This window comes from Rhinolophus sinicus, chromosome 8, assembly GCF_057876585.1.
Source record: "Rhinolophus sinicus isolate RSI-liver-muscle chromosome 8, RSI-T2T, whole genome shotgun sequence".
In the NCBI taxonomy this organism is placed as follows: domain Eukaryota; kingdom Metazoa; phylum Chordata; class Mammalia; order Chiroptera; family Rhinolophidae; genus Rhinolophus; species Rhinolophus sinicus.
Window position 1 is genome coordinate 21,978,268 of NC_142508.1, and position 24,448 is coordinate 22,002,715.

The 24,448-nt window shown below is 39.6% G+C and overlaps 1 protein-coding gene across 4 annotated transcripts in view; it reads left to right on the top strand.

The window, feature by feature from the left end:
* Positions 1–236: 236 nt before the first annotated feature.
* Positions 237–24,448, top strand: part of AASS (aminoadipate-semialdehyde synthase) — a 54,273-nt gene continuing 30,061 nt past the window's right edge. The window contains exons 1-11 of one of the 4 annotated variants that reach the window (XM_074315660.2): positions 237–312; positions 9,177–9,401; positions 13,674–13,850; positions 16,454–16,538; positions 19,395–19,462; positions 19,568–19,714; positions 20,651–20,729; positions 20,861–20,988; positions 22,401–22,549; positions 23,747–23,869; positions 24,170–24,365. In XM_074315660.2, coding sequence (XP_074171761.2) covers positions 9,192–9,401; positions 13,674–13,850; positions 16,454–16,538; positions 19,395–19,462; positions 19,568–19,714; positions 20,651–20,729; positions 20,861–20,988; positions 22,401–22,549; positions 23,747–23,869; positions 24,170–24,365 — 1,362 coding nt within the window. In that variant the 5' untranslated portion in view covers positions 237–312; positions 9,177–9,191. The remainder of the gene's footprint in view (positions 313–9,176; positions 9,402–13,673; positions 13,851–16,453; positions 16,539–19,394; positions 19,463–19,567; positions 19,715–20,650; positions 20,730–20,860; positions 20,989–22,400; positions 22,550–23,746; positions 23,870–24,169; positions 24,366–24,448) is intronic. The other 3 variants (XM_019750056.3, XM_074315661.2, XM_019750057.3) reach the window with 3 other exon arrangements.

Consider the following 24,448-nt stretch of genomic DNA (forward strand, 5'->3'; position numbering starts at 1 on the left):
CTGTTCTGGGAGGACGTGATGCCCCACCTAAGGACGCAAGTCAGCGATCTGAAAGGCAGAAAGATTTTCGGGGAGGAGCAGGGGCGGGGCATGACCCAGCACCTGGCAGCGCCGCCGATTGGCGGAGGAGAAGGTTGTTCCCTCAGGGCGGCCGCTGATTGGCTGCGGGAGGGGCCTGACGTCCCCAGAAGTTGAGCAAACACCTCCTCCTCCCGGCTCGCATCCCAATTTCAGCCGGCACTTCGTGGCCTACCCTCGGTGGACCCGGGAGCTGGGAGCGGCGGGGACCGGTCGTCGCTCACCGAGGACGAGGTGAGGCGGGATGCCCGCAGGGGCAGAGCGGACGGGCGGCGGGCTAACCTGCGAGACCGCGGGCGGGACCCGGACCTGCGGCCGGGAGCCGAGGCCGAGCTCTGCCTCCTCCTCCCAGCGCCCCGAGCCACCGGCGCACTCCCCGGACCCCGCCGTCGCCCCGACGAGCTGGGGAGGGAGGGGGACGAGCGTTTGGGCCTCCCTTTTTAACAAGGAAGTGCAAGTTGGCGCAGCTCCATCATTTCTGAATCAGAAGGGGAAGGGATGTCGATTCGGATTTCTTTTCTGCTTTTGGCGGGGGGAAGGGGGTGCGGTTCCCGAGGAGCGAAGGGTTGGTGTTGAAGCTGCAGAGCGAACGCCCTGTTAGTTCTTGCACCGTGTGCTTATTTAGATTGGCTTGCTGCGGGGTGGGGGGTGGTTGATGGAGATTGTGGGAGGAATCCTGCCCCCGCCGCTTTCTTTCCGCGCTGTTGGTTTCCGGTTGACCTTTTCAGCTCTGGCCCGCGTAGCCAGACTGATCCCAATCTTCTCGCCCTTTCCATCTCGTGCTGGCCAGTCTCTCTGAGATGAGGGCCCCCAGCCCCACCAACCTGCTGCTCCTCGTCCACACTCTAACGGAGAGAGGAGGTGGGAGAAAGTTGGGCACCTCGGGTCTCAGCGCTGCCTGCGCTCCCGGGACCTTGCAGGGGCCGTGCTGGCCCGTGTGAGAGCGTGTCTCGGGAGTGGGCGCGAGACTCCGATTGATTGAACGGAGCTAACCCGTCCTGACTACTTCCAGAAGAGATGTGCTTTTCAGACACTGATTTTGCGGGAGTGGAAGTGGGGTGGAGCGTGGAGAGAGGGAGGGAGAGAGAGAGTTCCGTAGCGTGAACAAAGATGAACAGTTTTTGATACTGTGGGTCATTAGTTGTCGGAATGTGGAGAAGATGTCGCTATACACAGGACTGAACGATCACCGACCCAAGCAGTAGCTTTTAGATACTTTATTTTACGAAAATCACTGATAGCCCTGTGCGGACATGTTTATGTCTGTCTGTGTGTGTATTTTGTCACTTGTGCTTTCCTTCCTCCCCACCCCCCATAAAGGCTAGTAAACCTAGGGCTCCTTGACTTTCTGACAATGTAAACTGGTGACTTGTCTGCAAAGTGAGTTAGGAGGACAATGGTTTAAAGCAGCTTTCCTTAGTCACTTTCCCACTCTCCAGAAATTCATATTTGTTATCAATCTGACTTATTATTGGTGACAGCATCATCAGAACTTTAATTTGAATTATTTGCAATTGAAATCCCCCCCCCCCCCCAATTAACTAATTCTTTATTTAAGCCTTGACAGACCTTTGGCTCAGGATTTTGGAAGTGATCTTTGGTGTGTAGGCAGTGCCCACACAAATTTACCCAAAACTTTTAATTTTCCAAATATTCTTTATCATTTTGTCACAGAAATAACACCACACACAGTGGCAAGTTTCCTTGGTGAGCCTCCCCGAATTCTTGAAATTCATGGAATTACAGAAAGACTGTAAATTTTGAATAGGAAATAACTAACAATGTTATTACCATATTCGCCGAATCCCAGATGCCATCCTTGTAAGATGCATCCCTATTTCAGGGATGCTAAAATGTGAAAAACATGCGTCTTAAATTTGATGAAATACAGTATTAAAATGGTAAGTTACAGTCTTGAACACCCATGCCTAAAGAATGAAGTTGAAGAGAGGGTTTCCTGGGCACCTTTTTCCTTCCCTGAAAAATACAAGGCAGGGAGGGGATTCATAGGAGCCGTTGTGAAGGCCTTACCAAAGTGTGACAAAAAGCAAGGGAAGGTAGGAAGTGTCTTCTCTTAGTGGTGTGGCTGTGTCCATCTCTGAGGAGTGGGCAGGCTTGGAGCCTTTCATTTCTTAGCAATTATTGAGTGCTTATGTCATGGGAGGCAGAGCTCAGCACTTAATGCGTATTAGCTCAAATACAACAGCCTCTACTGCGTTTTGCCAATGAAATACAGACAGGTCGTTACGCCCAAGGTCACAGAGTAAGTGGAGTCCAGGAACCCAGGCATCTGCGGAAGAGAAGTGTTGGTGTCCCTTTTAGGTATTCTTCTCTTGCAAGTCTGGGTTCCTGGTTATTGCAGTCCATGCAGGTAATCTAGGTGAGTATCTTGTCTCCCATAGTGTTTTTAGTGTTTTTGCTTCTGTGTTTAGTATACTTTAGCTGGATCTTCATGAGTCTCAGTGTCTATTTGTGTTCTAAAATTCTAATAGAATATTAGAGCTGAAAGGGACTTTAGTATTATATTCCAGTCTGGATGGGGAAACTGAGGTCAAGAGAAAGAACCCCATAGCTAGTTATGAGTTTCAGCTCCCAGGTCTGGATTTTCTTACTATATTATACTACATTTCATAACATTCATTGGTCTATGCAATCTTGGCAAAGAACAGATCTTTTGTGGGGCGTTGTGGTGGTGGAGAAGGGAAGGTATGAGTCCCTGTTCTTACTGGTGTGTCTATTTTGTTTTCTCTGCTGCATAGGTCTTTGTGATATTCATTTAAATTTGCTCATTTATTCATTCATTCTTTCTTAAAACATTTGAGTTCTCCTATGTGCAAGTCACAAAGATGAATAAAAAGCAATTTATTCCCTGAAAGCATTTGCAGTTTAGCAAAGAGACAGACAGTTAAGCAGGTAATCATTTTGGATCAGTCTCCAGTTCAGAACTAACTTTGCATTCCATCTCAGTGAAACAAAATCTGTGGGCTAAACACTAGGCGAGTTATGAGTCTCTTATCTTTGGACGACTGTGAGTAGCTAATGGGCTACGGATGAGAACATATGAATATTCTTAAACCAGATTAATTAATAGTCATAGACTCCCCATCTCAACTCTACTTGTTTTTTGTTTGTTTGTTTCGTTTTTTAAAACTTCTGGCTGACTATAACGGATTTAATGTGGAAGCATTAAATGGTATATTACTTGGCCATAAAAAAAAAAGAAAAAAGAAGAAATCTTACCATTTGTGACAACATGAATGGACCTAGAGGGTATTATGCTAAGTGAATTAAGTCAAACAGAGAAAGACAAATACCATATGATTTCACTTATATGTGGAATCTAAAGAACAAATAAAACAGAAACAGACTCATAGATACTGATGGTTGCCAGATGGCTGGAGGGTTGGGGGCCGGGTGACAAAGGTGAAAGGATTAAGAAATACAAATTGGTAGTTACAAAATAGTCCTGATAATGTAAAGTATAGCATAGGGAATATAATCAATAATATGGTAATAACTATGTATAGTGCCAGGTGGGTACTAGACTAGTCAGGGGGTTCACTTCTTAAATCATATAAATGTCTAACCATTATGCTCTACACCTGCAACTAATATAAAATAATACTGAACATCAACTGTAATTGGAAAAAAAAGAACCACCCCTAAAAAAAAATAAGTAAAAGAATTTAATCACTCCGTGCGATTACTTTTAAGTACAGAAGTGTCCTACCAGCCCAGGAGAAGGTGCTGTTAGAGCACGAGCTCACCCTTCTCCATTCCTTGATCAAAGAATAAAGTTTCTGCTCTGCTTTAACCGCCCCTGAAATAAAGGATGTACCTATGCAACAAGGAAGTGCAAGGATGGAGGAGGTGTTACTGCATGCCCAAACCTAGTTCTAGCAAGTCATGGGATTGGGAGGTATTTGGATCAGTTCTCGGCCATCACCAAGTATTCTTTTAATTTAGAACTCTTGTAACTCTCCAGGATTATTATGGTCTGGATACCAAATATGTAGTGTGGGCCAAGCAAGATTTATGTCCATGGAATTTCCTTCCCTTGTTGATACTAGTTATCAGGGTTTCATGAGAAACCATGTTTTTGTTTTTGAAATACATTTGCATTCTTTGAATGAACTGGAAGGGTGGGTAGTAATCATTTGTAGTTCTCATCCATTTCCTTATATTGTTCAACTCAAGACTATTCCATTGTTAGTCTCTCGATATTTAATCAAGAGGTGTGCCTGCTTAGTACACATAACTTGGCATTGAGAAATCTCTCCATGTGATTGATAATTTTAGTTTGAATCACTGAATTATATTCTAGTGGCATTATTTTAAAGATCTAAACTATAAAGACAAAGAGCACATCTCTGACTATGTGGGCTAGAGATGGAGGATTTGGCCTTAATTTCTTCAATAATGAATTTGTACTCCTTTATACATTTCCCAATGGAAACAACAGGAATTAGAAGGGGCCACACCTAGCTCTTTTGTACTTAATAAGTTCTTTCATTTGCTTATACATTGTTCTGGTTTAGGTAGGTGGTTTGTAAGTTTAAAAAGTTTTCTGGTAGGGTTGATGCTATGGAAAGAAATGAAGAGATTTAAAGGATTTTTGAATATTTGATGTAAAAATACAAAGCTCTATGTAGACCTCAGCTCTGCTAATCCACCTATAACTTCTTACCCATGGAAACCAGCACAAATCAAATACATTGTTTTGTGGCATAAGTCCTACCTGAGCAATAGCAGATAAATGTAACCTAATCCAGTTACATTGGAAAGGTCTGCCAATCTGAACAGCCGACTGCTTTTTATTATGATTCCTCCATGGAGCCTTGGAAAATGCTTTTATGAAACATGGAAAATGCCTTATTTCTATGGGGCTCATGATCTTCATCTGTATTATCAGGTTTTAGATTATCTTCTCTCTGGCTCATTCTGACTCTAATATTCAGTTCTAATCTGTCATTGATAATTCATCGTCAGATTTTTATTGCGGCCATTTTATTAGAAAAAGTTGTCCCACCCTGCTCCTGTTGGATCCCATGAAAAGGAGCAGGGGCTGGATTGCTGCTTCTTTACAAGTACCTAATGTCATGCTATGCACACCTTAAGTCCCCCCCAATTGTTTTTTAAATTAATGAAATCAGAACAATTCTATAATTAATGGGCAAATGATAATTTCATCAAGAATATTTCTGGCTTTTATTATGTTTTTATTTAAATATTAGAAAATATGCTAGAAACAAATGACTGGCTACTACTATATTAATATATGTAATTGTACAGAGACAAATATGCTCACCATTTGAAAGGACCTTCCCAACTACATAAGAGGTCCTCTGCGCATGAAAGTGGACATATATCTTTAGTATAATCTTTTATAATACACATCATAAAATCTTCTTTGGTTCCTTCATGTGATTTAGAGTGATGATATACCCAATGACCATGGTTTATTTCATGGTGACTGAAAGAAAATGGTGGGGTATGTTTGGAGTGCCAAGCTTTGCTCTATCTATCTATCTATCTATCTATCTATCTATCTATCTATCTACCTATCTAAATACCTACCTACCTATCTACCTGTCTCTCTCTCTTATCACCATTTTCCTTCTCATTTTTTCTTGAAAAGGATGGAAAATACCAAGAACATTTAAGCATGCCTCCCTGCCTGTTCTCATGTGTACATTGCAAAGATAAATAATTTGTAAATTAATAAAAATTCTTGTCTTCCCCCCATTGAGAGATGGAAAGAGAGGTAAGATGGTACCATATAGTATATTCTATTGCTAGTCCATCCACTGTCCTGCTAGCCTCAGTACATAGCTACGCAATTCACTATAATACTCCAATGACTTCTAGAGTTATTTCAAATTCCCGATCCATCCTAGGTGAGTGAAAATGTGTACATTAGCGCTGTTCTTGTTTTACAAAAAACATAGGGAAGAATCTCTTAAATTTCCTTTTCATGCTATTTGAAATGTTAGCCCTTCATGTGGTGAAGGTAAGACGAGCAGTTGTCACGGGAAGGGTCTTATTCTCCTCCCTTGACTATGTGACACTTTCCCCCTTATTCCTCTTCTCTTCCTCCTGAGTCTCTCTAGCTCTTTCTTTTTCTTCTCATGTCCTCTTGTGTTTCCACATGCTCTTTGTTCATGCTACAGTAGGCCGCTCTCAGCACCTGGCCCTGTCAAGCGACCTCACACTAGAGCCAGTGGTAAGCCAGGGGTCTTCTGGTTTGTTTCACGGAGGGCATTGCCAGGAACACATTACGTTTACTTCCTGATAGTCTTGGAGAAGTCCATATGGTCCTGAACAGGGAAATCCAGAACAGTCCACCTGGGCATTCCCGTGAGATACCAGAACCTGCAGCGCCCTACCTAAAAGCAGTTAAGAAATCCTCACTGTTAGGTATTTCTTGATGATCCTGGCAAACAATGAATAGTGGGCCTGGAAAGTTCTGTGCTGAGACCAAGTTTCAAATTCAAGCAATTACTAATACAGTCACACCTGCTGTAATCAATTCCCCCCCCGCCCCCCAAGTTCCCAGAAACCTAGAATTTACCTTGGCAGAGACTCAGGGAGGATTTTGGTGGCATATGGGAAAGAGGTAGATAGAGGCATCCCACGCTGGGGGGAGACCTGATCTTTTACTATAATTATTAAAGTCGATGACATATGGATCTGGTTTATTTCTGACCTGAATAGTCAATAGTAACAACATGTGTCAGATCTGTGTGGATCTATCTGCAGGCTTTGGCAAAGAAAAAAAAAAATCCTGAGTGTTAAATATTAACCTAGGAATCCTGCTTCTGCTTAAAAGCAACAGCTCTGCTTGGCCTCCAGTTCAGTGTCTTCACCTGTGAAATGGGGATAATAATAGTATCATCTTCATAAGATTTTTGCAAGGAGAAAATCTGTAAGGTGTTCAGCACAGCGCCTGGATATTATGTTAAGTAAATGATAAGTGTTGTTACACTTGTTGAAAAACAAAGTTACAAGAGTTATGATTTGAGAATTCCCTACAAAAAGTGAAAGTGAAAGCAGCTTCCCAAATAACTGCAGAGGGTCAGGCCCTGCTGCATTCTTTTCCTAGTCCCCATGGAACGTATGACTTTGCAAATATATATGCGTATTCCATGTGTGCATGTGGCTGTGTCTCCCCTTGCACAGCGTATCCCCAACCCAGACAGAGGAGGTGGAAAAATGAGGAGGGATGGTCTCGGAGGGAGAGGAGCCTATGATTAGAAATCAAGGTGGGAGAGACTATCATATCTTAATCTGTTCCCTCATGTCAGCACCAATAATTACTACAAGCAGTAGAGGATGTGGGGTAACTTGGTCACCAATGGTGCATGAAATACAGCCCCTGATTGGAGGATGGGACCATTTCTGGGCTTATCTGTGTGTTCAAAAGAATCGCTTGTCTTTGGAATTGGTTTTATTTGAGAACATAAGGCTTCACGTTCTCTGGAACGCTGCAGTGTTTCTTTTGGTTTTGGGAGAATAAATGCCATGGCCTTGGGCTCGGGCTGTGCCTAATATAGTCTCTTAAAACCAAACTATGTAAAGACACCAAACATTAGATACAGTACCTTACAGTCCTACTGAAATGTTGATTGTCGGTATTTTAGCCCCAGTCAAAGAAGTCAGCCTGAACGTGCAGCCATCGGCGCCTTCCAGCTCCTTCTGTGTTCAGCGCCTTCTCTTCCTGCCCAGTCCTTCCTAAAGCCTTAGCTGGACTCCTTGCTGATTGTTTGGTTCTTTCAGTCTGTTGTGTTGTGAGCTGTCCTACAAATTTTCTAGCTCGGGTGGCAAGTAGTGTTTGCCCCCAGGAAATGTACTTGTCTGCACCACTGTTTGGACAAACCTTACCATCTGTATGGTGGGTCTGATTGAGAGGTTGCAGTCTGATGTGACAGAACTGTGTGCATGGCATTTGCTAAATGCAGTAATTGCTAGGACATTTCTGGAAGGTGGGAAATCCTTTACTTTCTATATTTTGATGCCAACTTTAAACATAAAAAAACTAAGGTTTAGCTTTCAAATGATCCAGCAAATTATCATTGGAAATGACATTTGACTACCAAATGTATGCAGCCATATGAGGAAGGATAGAATACTATTTGATGTTTATGCTTTAAAGATTTATATAAAAGCTATTCCATGCTAACACGTAGTAAGCCTTTTGTAAACATTTCTTGATTGAATAAATGAGGGGAACTATGCATTCTGGATTCGCAGTTAGAAAGCTGGTTGAGACAGGTCAGGGTTTCACATAATAGGATGGTGTGGATGGAGAGAAAACCTGGAAAGGGCAGCAGCGTGTTTTGAGCAACACAAAAGTCTGTGAGGGTGAGACTGGGGGTCTGGGGGGTGGGGGTGGGGGTTTAGGGCCGTGCTTCTTAAACTTCTGACACCTATGATGAAGGAACATGTGTGTTTGTTTTCTTAAATTTTCAATCTGCCGGGACCAATGCTTTTATAAAATTCAGTAACAATGAATTACTAGAAAAATGATCATGTGATATAAAGGTCTCTAAGTGCTAACTTTCCATTTCTGTACATATGTCATTAGGGACCAGTGAAAAGCAGTTCAGACAACAAGCTGCAAATCACACTCCGAGTGGCACTAATTTAGGGAATGGTCAGAGATGAAACTTGGTAGAGGTTGGAGCTAGATTATCAAGAAACTTCTACATGATTAAAGGATTCCAAACTTTATGCTCTCAAAATTGGCAGAAATTATCTTCCTGTGTTTGCATTGCACGTTAACTTGTTTAAAACGTTTGTGCTGAATAGTTGTTTGATAAAACATATGTTTTTAAAAAAACAACTGTTTTGGCTTAGCGGGTATGGGTTAGTGTCCTATATGTTGCTGGGTCCTTTTTTATTTTGGAAATAAATAACCTGGGTTGTGGAAATTTGGGTTTGTTTGGGTAATGGAACACTATTTCATCCAGGTTTTCTCTGTCCTGTATCTGGTACCAAACGAGCTGGTCAGATTTTACAGCAGATTTCTCAGGAGACCAGAAGTGATCTGTGAGCCCCCCTGCCTTTTGTTGTCCGGTGCTCTGACGATGTCTTTACAGTCACCAGGTTTCAAGATGCTGCGGTTACAAAGGACCAAACTGGGTGGGCTGGGGCTCAGCCTTTTCAGAGGGCTTCACCACAAACCTGTGATGGCCGTGAGGCGGGAGGATGTGAACGCCTGGGAGAGAAGGGCCCCGCTGGCCCCCCGGCACGTCAAAGGCATCACCAACCTGGGGTACAAGGTCCTAATACAGCCTTCTAATCGGCGGGCCATTCATGATAAGGTAAATGATTCCAATTTTTTACGTATGTGGTTATAAATAAAATGACTCTGCATATGAAAATTAAGGAGCATCTGAGTGAAAAATAAAATGTTTGCTAAGGTCACTTAAATACCACATGGCAATAGTCCTTTACTTTGGTTATGAGATTTCTGGTTAGAATCCGTGATAGAGTCCACGATTCGACCAGTAAGTATTATTTTCATCCATCCCATGCTTTCTCCATTGGAGGGATAGAGGGATTGATTTTGGAAGGAGATGATATCCTTCCGTCCTTCTCGCTTTCATGTCTAGGACTGGGGAGAAGGGGCCAGGAGGACACTTACCTTTTCACTTGTCAGACTTGCCTCCAGGAAATGCTTCACTGAGTAGAGGATGCCTGGTCAGCCACTGTGTGAAGCCCTGTACATTCATCATTCCGTTTGCTTTTCACAATAATCTTATGATACAATTTTGACTCTTATTTTCATTTTAGACATATACATGTGCTTTTTCTTCCTTGAACCATTTGAAAATATGTTGCAGACATCATGACACTTCACTGCTACATGCTTCAGTATACATTTCAGTATCACTTTCCTACGTAACTGTCATATCATCTTTACACCTAAGAAATTAAATAATAGCATCTCACATAGCTCATTTTAGATTCGCCATTGTCTCAAATGTCTTTTATGGTTTTGTATTTTAACTGAATCTTAATTAAGATTTCTTCCATTTATTATTATGTGTCTTTAGTTCTTTTAATCTAAAACAGCAACCACCCCCATCCCCCCGCCCTTTAGATTTTTGTTTGTTTCAATGACATTGACTCTTTTTGAAGGTTCCACTTCTGGGTGTAAGTAGTCTGCTTTTTACCTCATGATTAGACTTAGCTTAGAAAAGACATAAATATTCCATAAGTGATATGTTCTTTCCATTGTATCACATCAAAGACACAACAAATCAGGTTGTCACATGATTGGGAATGTGTGATCACTTGTTCGAGGTGGTTACCACTAGGTCCCTCCATTGCAAGAGTACGTTTCTCCCTTTGCAATTTCTGAGTCTTCTGTGGGATATTTTGAGGCCTGTGAATCTCTTGTTTCTCAAAAACCTTTCAATTAATGATGTTACATCCATTGACAGTCTTTGTTGAAATCAATTTTTACATGGAGGCTTGCAAAGGAATGAGTTTCTGATTTGATCACTCTTTACAAGTTTATTTCCTGATATTCTGTTTAAAAGCAATTTCCCTTTGTTTCTTCCTTCTCTCTTGCCTGTTTGATTATCATTATGGGTGCTTGAGCTTTTTTTTTTTTTTTAAAGATTTTATTGGGGAAGGGGAACAGGACTTTATTGGGGGACAGTGTGTATTTCCAGGACTTTTTTTCAAGTCCAGTTGTTGTCCTTTCAATCTTAGTTGTGGCGGGCACAGCTCAGCTCCAGGTCCAGTTGCCATTGCTAGTTGCAGGGGGCTCAGCCCACCATCCCTGTGGGAGTCGAGGAGTTGAACCAGCAACCTTGTGGTTGAGAGCCCACTCCACTGGTCCATGTGGGAATCGAACCGGCAGCCTTCGGAGTTAGGAGCACGGAGCTCTAACCGCCTGAGCCACCGGGCCGGCCCCGCTTGAGCTTTTTTCATGTAATGTATAAAGTCCATTAGCTATCATTCTTTTTAATGTCCTAATTATTCCAAATTTGAGATAGTGAGAGTCCCTTTAAGGGGGCTACTGTGACTTTGGATGTGAATCCTTTTTTAGTTGAGCTTCCTTGTCGCCTGCAACAAATTGTCCTAACCCCACCTTGTGCTTTTGCCCCACACCTGGAATTAGCCATTTCATCAGGGAACCCTGATTTCTTTTAGTTTAAAGAAAACAAGATCTGGTGTCTGGTGTTAGGCGTGTTTATTATTGCTGAGATTTTGTTGCTTTTACCCTTAATGGACAGAGCTAAGAAATACAGACACAAACACTCATACATATGTATTATTTAATGAGTTAATATTGCTATTTCCAATTAAAATTTAACATTGCAGGTTTTTCTTACCTTTAAATTTTTATACTGTTTGCATCTGTTTTCTCCAGCAATGAAAATTTTAATTTCATTGATAACACTGTTACACATGTTTTGCTGTATGTGATATACATAAAATAACTTTGGAGTCACAATGCTAATATTACAATTAACAATAATCCTATTAATGCTAATAAAATAGACCTTAAAATGTCAAAAAAAATTCTCTTTACAAGAAAAATTTTTCTAATTATGTTGATGACAGATGTTAACTGGACTTACTATGGTGATCGTTTTGCAATTATACAAATATCGTATCATTATGTTGAACACCTGAAACTAATATAATGTTGTATGTCAATTAAACCTCAATAAAAAACCCTATTAAATGGAAATATAAAACCCTAGTATATTTAATATTTCTTTGAAGTTTTTTTTTTCCTTTAGAATACATTTCACCAAAAATATTTTGAATACTGGGTTTAAAAGTAATTTGAGTTATTTTTTCTGTGTGGTTACATTGTCAATGTGATATCTAGTTGGATTCATTTATTTTTGTTTCTACTACATTTTAATGTTTGCTTTGAAATCCTTTGATTTAATTTTATTTTCAAATAATTTAAACATTTACAAGTTTCAAAGATTAAAACTAAGTATAAAAGATGTAATGCAGAGAAGTCGTCCTCTCATCTTAAACCCCTCCATCCCATTACCCCACCACCTCATAGATTACTATTTTCATTAGTTTCTGATCTATCATTCTTGTTTCTTTTTGCAAAAATAAGCGTGTGCGTGTGCGTGTATGTGTGTGGTCTTATTTCCCCTTCAATCTTATACAGAAGGTTGTATACTTTATGAGTATATACTGTTTTGTTCCTTGCTTTGTTTTGTAAACAGCATATCCTGGAAATCACTCCATGTCAGTTCATAGAGATCTGCTTCATTCTATTTAATGGTGATGTAGTAATTACTCCATTGTAATTATTTCATGATTTATTTAACCAATCTACTATAAATGGGCAAATAGAATGTTTTCAAAGAAACCAGGTATGGCCCATATGTTCATTCTTTTACCATCTCTCCTATTCATCTTTACTTTCCTTTGAAGTAGATTTCCAACTAGATTTATCTTCAATTTATTCAACTGCCACCTTTGATGTTCTTTTCATTCTGCTTGGATCGTGCCACCCCTTTATTTAAAAATCTGAAATGACTGTCTGTTGCTTTCATGTACTAGCTATGTAATCTCAGCTGGGTAAGTCTCAGGTTTCCCATTGATAAAACTAGGATAATAATAGTACCTACTTATGGAAGTTTTATGAGAATTAAATGACATAATTCATGCAAAGAGCTTAGCAAAGCACATAGTAATTTACTGATAAATGTTAATGATTATTAGTTTTATTTTTTATCCAATAAAGCTCACATTCACCATGATAGTATTCAATCTACTTTTCCAGTTTGATTTACCCCATTATGCCCTAAACATCTTCACTCTCCTGCCTCCACATTTGTGTATATTCCTTCAATGTCTTTTATTGATATTGCCACCGTGTATTCCCCATCTCCACCTCTCCAATCCTACTCAGCCTTTTAGATTAGTTTAAATTTCCATATTTCCTTCGTCAGCTCACTTGGAAATTATCTCAATATCCGTTAAGCTAATGTATCACTTAGATTCTGTTGATCATAATGTTCTTGTGAATTCAGCCTCGTTTACTTTGCTCCTGGCTTCTTTTTACTGTATATTGTGAGTTCCTTTATAGGAAGGATCTTGTCTGTTTTCCTTTGTGTCTTGTCATCTCAGCTCTAGCACAGACCACAGTACAGAGTCAGGCAGTAATAAATACTAATTAAACAACAACAACAACAAAAAAGAAAAACAAAAGTAAATATTGCAGATATATGTCTTTCTTTTAAAAATGCACCTGAGTAAAAATTGCTATTTAGCATTGAATGTTTCTCTGCATTGTTGGTACAAAATAAACATTGCACAATTATATTTAAATGCATGTGCTGGTGATCACAATTATTATGATGAAACTATAAACTGTTCTTAAATAGGAGTATGTGCTGAATTTTCAATTTTTTTTGCTGTAAAACATGTTAGATTAATCTTTAGTCAGCAAGTAAAAATGTCATTGTTCTATTATTTGATCTAATCCATACAGATTTTATTCTTTCAGTAGGTTGTGCCTTTAATTGCTACGCTTATTTATTCAAGAAAATATGAATACAACTAATCGGAGGAATAAATTTTAAGCTAAATTACGTTTCCAGGAATATGTCAAAGCTGGCGGCATCCTCCAGGAGGATATTTCTGAAGCTTGTCTAATTTTGGGAGTGAAGAGACCCCCAGAGGATAAATTGATACCCAAGAAGACTTATGCATTCTTCTCTCACACAATAAAGGCCCAGGAGGCCAACATGGGCTTGTTGGATGAGATTCTAAAACAGGTAATTGGTGACCAATATTCATAGATGTTAACATAGAAACACAATTTTTTATTTTACTTTGTCAGTGGAGTTTCAGTTTTCTCTCAGCATCTAGGAAATATATCATGGTACTCACCTCCATAGGAAAGGTGATCTACGCGTTAGTGCTTGAATAGTTCTGGTCTTCAGTCTCCTCTGCTGTGTAAGTTTGTAATAAGAGGATCAAACATGTTTTATTCATTTTGTGTTTTGAAATGGGAAGTGTGATAAAAGCTTGCCCCCAAACGATCATCAATTGATAAGACCAGTTGGTCAGATATGACCATGTAGAATTTTAGAGCTGAAAAGAACCTCAGGGATCGTATAATGTACCACCCTAATTTCTCAGATGGAGCCAGAGATGTGAAGGGTCTTGACTGAAGTTGCACAGCTTTGAAAGGCCAGAACTGGAGTAGAGACAATTTTTACATTTATTAACATTCATAAGGGGGAAAACAAGCATTTTTGGGGGGATAAAAATACCATGGGAAAACTATCATCTATTTAAAATACAGAGAATTCATTCAACACATATTTACTGAGTGCCTATGTTGTGTCTGCAGTGACAATAGAATATCCCTGTCCTCACAGAGCTTGCATTCTAGTAGGAGGAGACAGATGATTGATGAATAAAACACCTCACATGTCACTTGGCGATAAGTGTAATGGAGATAAATATGACACAAAAGGAGCAAAAGAGCGCTAGGCCCTGGGGGAGATGACAATTCTAGTTTAAATAGGGTGATCAGGGAGAGCCTCACTGCCAAGTTGGCATTGAGTGAAAATTTGGAGGAGATGAAGAATCAAGCCTTATCCATCCGGGAAATCTTCCAGGCAGAGAACAGTAATGTAAAGCTCCAGGAGTCTTTTTGTGCAGAGGGTGAGAGTAAGTCATGTTAAAAAATGCTTGATGACATGAATGTGGAATATAAGAGAAAGAGAAGTCAGAGATGACTCCGAGACTTTGGCCTGAGCAACTGAAAGGAGGTGCCCTAGATAGAGACGATGGTACTACTGCAAGAGGGGCGGCTTGGATGGGGGGATCAGGAGTTGAGGTTAGGGCCTGGTTGGTTTAATTTGTCCACTAGACATTCCAGGGGAGATACTGAGTGGGCCATTGGACATGAGTTTGTAGCTCACGAGGGCAGTTTTGTAGTTGTCAGAGACTAGATGGCATCTAAAGCCGTGAGACTGGATGAGGGTAGGCAGTGAGTGTAGGTAGAGAATTCCAAGGTCCGGGTCCTGGGGTAAGGATGTTAGAGCATTAGAAACTAGAATCTGAGAATGGGCAGAGGACAGGAAAGTTCACAAACAGTAAAAGCAATGGAGAAAAAAGTATTTTATATTGGTGTAGGGAATACATTCCTACTAACTTCAAATGTACGAGCACTGAGCTGTATGTAGTTCATTTGCAGTGTTTCTGAAGAACAGTTTCAAAAAGTAATTAATGGAAATAATACTATAAGAAGAATGTTTCACCTTAAGCAGACAAACTCTTTAAAAAGTAATTTAGAAACATTTTTGTTGTTGTTATATGAACATTTGTTCATTACAAGAAAATTAATAAAAACAGACCCAGCAGGGCTTCTTTTTGGCAGCAGATTATAACCAATTACTTGGAGTTGGATGAATATTTAACATTCTTAAATTAATGCACGTGGTAAAATCATATAACCTTTGAGGAAATAAAACGACTGTTTGAAACTTTCCACAATTACCATGTGTCCATAGCTTTTACCATAAATTAGTAACACATTCCCGAGTGAGGGCAAATCCCCAAGGAAAGAGGAAGACTGATTTTACTGAAGGGAAGGAAGTGAAAAGCAGGCAGCATGTACCACTTTTTAACTGAAGCTTAGTTGTGAAAGGATGGAGAGAGAGAGAGACAGAGGGAGGAAGGGGGCAGGGAAGGAGGGAGGGAGGGAGGGAGGGAGTGAGAGAGAGAGAGAGAGAGAGAGAGAGAGAGAGAGAGAGATTGAGATTAGGAGAGACAGAGAAAGAGGGATAAAGAAAATGAGATAAATTTGTGTGTATGGATTTGAGAGGGAATGTTCTTACTGTTTTTAAGGTAGAAGAGACCTGAGTGAATATAGAATGACCGAGGGGTAGGATCAGTATAAAGAGGGTCATGCAGAACAAGGTAAACTCAAGAAGAATGGCCTTGTAAGACCTGGGAGAAGCTGAGTTCTATCTCATAGGGTTTAGGCTTAGGAGGACTTGCTTTCTTTGGGACTAGAAAAAAGGATGTGAGGATGAGTGGGGCTGTAGATATATTTGCAGATGGTGCTGGGCTAAAATTTAAAGACAATCATGCCTTTATTGTCTGACTGCCTACCATCAGGGGGCGTTTAGCATGCTGCTAAGGCCATTCTTTCATCTCTAATCACAAACATATCACTGGCTTATGACCTGGCATATTCTAAGTATTTCATGGTGCACCTGATGGTAACTTATGTTGGCAAGTCAAAATATATTTTATAAGATGAAACAAATGTGAAATACTGACTTGCTTTACATATATGTGCTTTATTCATTGAAATTAAGTATTGTGGGTCTGGCTGAGAATTTTCTTATTCTTTCTTCAGGAAATCCGACTTATTGATTATGAGAAAATGGTGGATCATAGAGGAATTCGGGTAGTGGCATTTGGGCAGTGGGCAGGTGTGGCAGGTAGGTATTCTGGGCTTTTACATCACTCACATTCTAAATTTTCCCAGTGAGTAACTGTGGCAAGAGGATAGAAGTGTTCATTTCCATCAGTCAAAATAAACATGAGGGTCTGACTAAGGGCACTAGAATGAGAAGGTAAATTGTTAAAATATATTTATTACAAAAATTAAAAAGAAAAAGAGCAGGGAGAAGGATAACAAGTATGGATAGGCTCTGACTTATTAGGTAGTTCTGTTTGAAAGACTAGGAGAGGTCAGTTTGGTTCTGAAAAAAATGAGGAATAGAAGAAAGGGAAAAAGAGGAAAAACATAAGAGGGGCAGGAAACAACAGAGGAACAATCTAGAAAGGATAAGAGCTGGAGTTAGGGGAAAACTCCACTTGACTTTTGTCCCAGTTAGTACTTTGAATCTTCTTTAGTTGAGAAATACCACCACCATATGTTATAACTATCAAATTAGACTACTTGAAGAGAGGTCTATATTTGTCAGAACAAGCAGACAGAAATTTTTAGGGATAGAAGATACTAAAACACTATTATCCACCCTGACATAAATGATAATTATTGAACCGTCTACTCAACAACTGTAGGATACATGTTCTTTTCAAATCATGTGGAACATTGACTCAGATGGTCCTTATACTGGGTCACAAAACAATTCTTAATAAATGTAAAAATGTTTGAAATCATACAGTATGTGCTCTGACTATAATAAAATTGACTTTGAAATTGTAATAGAAAAATATCTAGAACATTTCCAAATTTTTGAAGATAAACCATGTGTTTTTTAATAACTCATGAGTTAAGAAGAAATCAAAGCAATAATTAGAAAATATTTTGAATTGAATAACAAATTAAAACACAGTATATCAAAATTTGTGGGCTACAGATAAAGCGGGGCTTAGAAGGAAATTTATAGTATCAATGTTTTTATTAGAAAAGAAGAACGTTCTCAAATTAATGATCTAAGCTTCCATCTTAAGAAGCTAGAAAATGAAGAAGAGATTAAACCTAAAGTAAATAGAGGAAGGAAATAATAAAGATAAGAGGAAAAATCAATTAAATCAAAACAGGAAAACAATAGAGAAAATTAGCAAAATCAAAATCTTGTTCTTTTTAAAAAACAACAACAATAGAACTGACTCTGGGTGGTGAACACATAATGCACTATACAGATGATGTATTATAGTATTGTACACTTGAAACCTATATAATTTTACTGACCAATGACACCCCAATACATTTAACAACAACAACAAAAAACAATAAAAATGATGAACTCTCAGTTAGACTGGTTAGGAAAATAAGAGACAAATAAGAGACAAATCCTTGAAAGACACAAATTACCAAAACCAATTCAAAAAATAAAAATTTTGAATATTAATGTACAAAATAAATTCCACTCATAGACAGTTATTATGAGAAATGAATTATTATTTGTAGAGACTTAGTTATAGTAGCTTCATTCATAATAGCCTAGAAACAATCCAAATATCCATCAGCAGAGGGATGGATACATAGTCACACACCCATAAAATGGAAAACTCCTTAATAATAAAAAGAAGCAAACTACTCAGACACACAATGTGTGAATCTGAAAAACATGCTGAGTGAAAGCAGACACCCAAAAAAGAGTATACACTTGTAATGTCATTTATATGAAACTGGAAGAAAATACATCTATACGGAGAAATAAGATCAGGAGTTGTCTGGGGCCAAGAGTTAGAGAGGATTGACTGGGATGATGGAGGATTGATTGTATCTTGATTATGTTGGTGGTAATATGGGTGTGTACATTTGTTAACAGTTGTCAAACTATACACTTTAAGTTGGTACATTTTATTATGCATAAGTTATTCCTTTAAAAGTTGACTTTAGAAAAAATAACAAAGAAAATTTGATAGGGATCTGGAGAGGGAAAGTTCTATTCCTGAAAAGAAGAAGAGATTGGATGGTGAGGTCTTTTTTGCTACAGACGTGCTTGGTTTTTGCTATTTGAAGGATGTCTAAACAGGGAAATCTATAAGGTGGCTGGTTAGGTCTTGAAATAAAATATCTGTGCTAGAGATACAGATTAGGGGTCATCTGCATATAGAGAGAGTACTTGAAATTTAGGACTGGATGAAATTAGCCAAGGAAAAAAATGTAGAGGTGGAAGAAATAAGGGAGCCCAGGACAGAATCTTGAGGCTGATTACTATATAGGGAAAGGGCTGAGGACACTAATATAAAAGGAATGGGCATGGGAAGAGGCACCTACAGAAACATAGGATGAAAAATTTTAGGTCAGGGATGCTGAGGGATGAGAATTTTCTAACAAAGAGGGGCTCTATATTGCCTAATATCTATGACAAGTAAGTCAAAATCTGAAAAGTGTCCACTGAGTTTAGCTATTTAGGTACTAGAATTGCTGATGGGGTTCATGAGGTCAATGATAACTTTGTTTTTGTTTGTTCATTTTTTTGGTGTGGGAGGAAAGGAGGCGTGTTTAAATGTTAAGAATAAGCCAATAGAGAGGGATAGCGAAAGGAATAGTTCAATAGTGAATTCCTCAGAGAGGCAGGAAGGGATGGGATCTGGAGCAGAGGAGGAGAGATTACCCAAAGAGAAGAAGAGGGATACTCTTTCTATGTGAGCAGGATTGAACATTGAAGGGATAGGTGGGGATGCAGCTGGCTTAGTGCTGTTGGTGGCAGAAAGTGGAGAGGATGAATAAAATGGCTGCTGGGGCCCTTCCATCTCTGAGATGCTGTGGTCTGCACTTCCTCAGAGCCCCGAGCACGTTGGAGCGTGGGCGGAGAGAACACCTTCAATTCTTCCCAACTAACGATCTTTCTATTGGTCTGCTTCTGCAACAGGGATGATCAACATTTTACATGGAATGGGTTTAAGGCTCCTTGCTTTGGGACATCACACACCTTTTATGGTGAGACGTTTAATTTTGTTTATTTTTTGAAAATACATATCACACTTGAAGAACAGAACACTGTCTCCGGTGGTGGACTAACTGGACTTGTGTGCTTGCTTTCAGCACATTGGCATGGCTCATAACTATAGGAACAGCAGTCAGGCTGTGCAAGCTGTCCGTGATGCTGGCTATGAAATATCTCTGGGTTTGATGCCCAAGTCAATAGGGCCCTTAACATTTGTGTTCACAGGGACTGGTAATGTATCGAAGGTAAATCCCACCTGTCTTCTTTCTGTAAAGCAGTCTGAAACTCTGAAACTAACCCAAAGGATGTGGGCATTTTGTGGGCCTTTCAGAGCCCTGCTTTTCCATGAATGGGCATTCTCTTTTTGGCACTTTTTTTTTTTTTAACCTAAGTACTTTTCCCATAGTAAAGAGCAGTCATGGTCCAAACTTACATCCTTTGCTTTCAGTTGATTCCAAGCTGTGAGAAGCTTTGAACGTTTTTTCTTTTTTTTTTTCTTTTTCTTTTTCTTTTTAGAGGGATAACTCATTGTTAAGGGTATAAAGCTCTGTTCTTAGGGTAATCTGTTTTAATGCCATCACTGAGATGTCCAAAAGTTTGGAAGTTACCCCAGGATGTCAATTTTTCAAGATGACTTGGAGTTTTGCCCATCAGATGTTAGGGAGCTTAATTCAAGACTGTAGTTAATCCTTTCTTCCCTCTGGGGTGGTTTTGAGAATGCCTTTGTGTGACCCCCTTCCAGAGGAACTTGTAATTGTAAAATAGATAGTTCTTCAGTGAAAATATTTTACAAGTAGGACACCGCTATGTGTATTATGCTGTGAGATAGGCATCTCATTTTGTGTGTAGGAAATACAGTTTCCCCACTTGAAATAATTTCGTCAATGGAGCAAAAAGTAAATAGGAATATTTTATTTTATTCTCACTTCTAAATACTATTGTTTCTATGCTGAGAAAAAAAAACACGTCAAGCCCCTTCCAATGCGTGTTGTTCAAATTGGAATAAAAACTGGTCTGCAGGCTGTGAGCAAGAAACTCGTCTGTATTTCCTTCTGAATTTCAGCCCTCGTTCAGGGCATGACAAGTGGATAACTGGGGAAAATGAATTAGAATCTTTGCAGGAAACCATGTTGGCTCTTTTCCTATTGATTTTTGGATTTTTACTAATGTGTTATTTACAGGGAGCCCAAGAAATCTTCAATGAACTACCCTGTGAATATGTGGAACCACATGAATTAAAAGAAGTTTCCCAAACTGGAGGTAAGAGGGGGCGGGTGACTGTGCATATTTTTTACTGGTTTTATTTTTAATAGTTTCTGTGTTCTAATATTTTACCACCATAAATTCTTATCATTTGTCACCCACTTTACTCATTTCTTTCTCCCCGCAAGACCTGAGAAAAGTGTATGGAACAGTGTTAAGTCGCCATCATCATCTTGTCAGGAAAACAGATGGTATATATGATCCTGTAGACTATGACAAATATCCTGAGCACTACATAAGTCGTTTTAATACTGATGTGAGTATCATACTCAGCTTTTGAGTTGGTTGCTTGTGATAAACTCTAGCTAGGCTGTTCTCAAGGAGAGAAATTATGAATGTGTGCACCGGTTTTCAGTTCCTCATACTGACTTGTTGTGAGTCCTTTGGGTATCATGAGTTGGCCTTAGGAGCTGTTGGCTTTTACTGATGTTGGGAGTGACTTTTCTGAGTGGTTTTGGTGGTTTCTGTGGCTCTATGCCCTTTGCTTCGCTATCTCTGTTTCTACTTTAGGTCTGCATGTGCCCAGTAGCTTTAAAACATTTCCTGGGGAAGACTGTTTTCTGTATTTATCCTGGACTAGTTCTTATGGTCGGCTAAGCACAAGGTCTATGAAGTTTGATCTCAACATAGGTTTATTCCTTTGATGGCCACAGATTGCGATGATAACCTCAGCCAGTTATCTTGAAATGCATACCATTGATTACAGGGGGCCAGGATAAAATAGTATGGCCATATAAGCTCAGGCCCATCCACTCTGTACAAAAAAGTCACAATTAAAATCCTTCTAATGGGGACACACTGGCCTCATTTTATCAGAAGAGCAATATGTTTGTGTATTCTGTTGTCATTGGGCATTCAACAGTCCTCCTCAAAATAAACCCACCAAAAATAAACTAAACAAATAATGTGTGCATTTATGGTGAGAGGGAATGTTTTAAATAATTTTGAATATGTTTGAATCATGTAGCATTTTTAGATTCTGGCATGAAGTTTAGTGTTAGAGCATGTAAAGCATGTTATAGAAAAGGACTCTTACCTGTAGCTTGCAAATTCTTGAAATGCCTAAGAAAGAAAAATCATGTAACTAGTCTCAAACTAAAAAAGTTTGAATCTAGTAAACGTCCATCCCTTCTCTTTTTCCCAATCACTGAAGTATTGGGAAATACTTCAGTGAACTACCATGTATGCATGTATGTAGCACATTTGTCCGTGGAGCTTACAGATGGTATCTGATTTAATCTTCACAGCATCCCTTTGATGAATAGGGTACCTATTATCCCCATCTGACAGGTAAGGAAAACAGAGCCTAGAGAAGTTGAGGCAGCATGATTTAGGTCACGCTCTACTGGTGGTTGAACTGCAAATAGAGGGCTAGCTCATCTGATCCTCCGTCCTTTCCTTTTTCTTGGTTATGCAATACATTACAGAGCAAAACTGTTAATATATTTATGTTCATATGTTTCTCTATGATGGGGAATTCTACACTGAAATCTGGGTAGCTATTTATTGTCTTTGACTCAAAAGGTAGCCACTGACCTGGCAAATAACAAAGTCAATTCAAAGTAACATTACATTATTTCTCATGGAATTGACTGCCAGCTCTCTTTCAGCACACTGCACTGAAATATGCTATTTCCTAGCTTGTTGAACTTGGAACTTGCTTTATAGATTGCACCCTATACAAGTTGTTTTATTAATGGAATCTACTGGGAAACAAACACCCCTCGTCTACTGACCCGCCAAGACGCTGAGAGTCTCCTGGCTCCAGGCAAGTCCCCGATTGTTGGTGTGGAAGGCTGCCCTACATTGCCACACAAGTAAGGACTTTGCTTCCGCAATGATGGCGGTTCTTAGCAGCAGGACCCACTATTAGGGCATCACACTTCACAGGATTTGATTGTTAATGACTACTTGTCTGCTTTATCTTACTTGACCTCTTCAGAGCATTTGACCATGAACCTTCCCTCCTTCCTGAAATTTTCTTCACTTCTGTGAATCCACATGCTGCTCAGAAGAAACCTCCTCAGCGAGGTCTTTTCCGGCTTCCCTGTTACCATCTCTCTCTAGTCTGTTTCTCTGTTTTTTCCTGAAATTCACGATCATTGATTTTCTACTCTTTATGATCTTCCCGCTCCTACTCAAACTTAATCTTCTTAAGGAGAGGGGCCTGATTTAAGTAACCAGTACATTGCCTGACATATGTATTCAAATAATTACTAAAACATACAATTAATTAATCAATAAATATTTGTGGGACACCTGGTCTGTCTGGCACGCTGCTAAACTAAAGGATAGAGGAGAGTAAAAGGATGGTTGCTACCCTCAGGCTTGTAGCTGGCACCGAGCAAATGCCAAGGGAATGGCAGAAGCATTATTATCACAAGAGTTTAGAAGAAAGTGGGGAACCTGAGCTCAGGAATCCTAAGAAGGAGGAGTGAGGAGAATGAGAATTTCAAGTGACAGGATTGTGGCTTGATAAATATGGAGTCAGCAAAGCACAGTGAGTGGGGCAGTCTAAGTCTAGTGTGGGGTTTATATAGGCAAGTGGTAGTTGGAGATCGGGCAGGAAAATTGTAGTCAACCTCTAAAGGATTTCAAATGCTGGTCTGAGACTTTGGTTCATAATTCTAGAGATTTCCATGTAATAACGTGTAACATTATGTAGTACTAAGCAGGGAGGAGGGAGTTGGCTAGGTAGATTAAGTTCTTTCTTGTCAATGATATCTCTAGGGGAGGGATTTTCCACTTGTATTTCTTTTCTTCTCCTCCTCCCCCTCCCTACCCTACTCTTTCCTCCTCTCCCCCCCCCCCCCTTCTTCCTTGTGAAGACTGAAACTCACAGTGGGGAGATTCTGTGTATCCCAGAACAACACAATGAGCTGTAGGAAAAGAGCTAACAGCCTAGGCGTCTCCCTTGAATAGCGTTCCAAGCACGTTTCATTTGTATTCATTTGTAATCTTGCTGGAGACTTCAGAGTTCCTTGGTCTGATCTAAGTACGGATATTGTTTTCAGACTTGTGGCAATATGTGACATTTCAGCTGACACAGGAGGATCTATAGAGTTTATGACTGAATGCACGACGATAGAGCATCCCTTCTGCATGTATGATGCAGACCAGCATATTATTCATGACAGGTGAGTTTGCTGAACTTGGTAGATGGTGAGAGAGACATAAAAATATACCATTTACTTACCTTTATATACTAGTCTTAAAATACTTAATATTTTACATCTTTATGAAGACTATGCAAATTTCCAGAGATATACCGAAACATATTTGAAAGTTGTGTAGAAAACCCACGTGCAAATTTGAACACTTAAATCCACATATACTATATTTATGTGGGAGATGGGTTGCTGAAGAAGGAAAAAGTTTTGATTGAAAATGTGTTTATTTTCTTATACTTTGGTACAAAATTACAAATGATTATGAAGGAAATATAATGGAGTGGACATCTGGAAAAGTTGGTTTACAGCGAAGGTTTCGTACAGCCAAATAAAGCGTGTTGCTTCTCCTAGTGTTGAAGGTTCTGGGATTCTGATGTGTTCCATTGACAATCTGCCGGCACAGCTTCCAATTGAAGCTACGGAATACTTTGGCGACATGCTTTATCCTTATGTCGAAGAAATGGTAAGCAGACCTGGAGCCTCCACAGCTAGGCTTTAAATAGAGCTGCAGAGTGAGCTTATGAATGTTCTGGTCTATGGTATCTG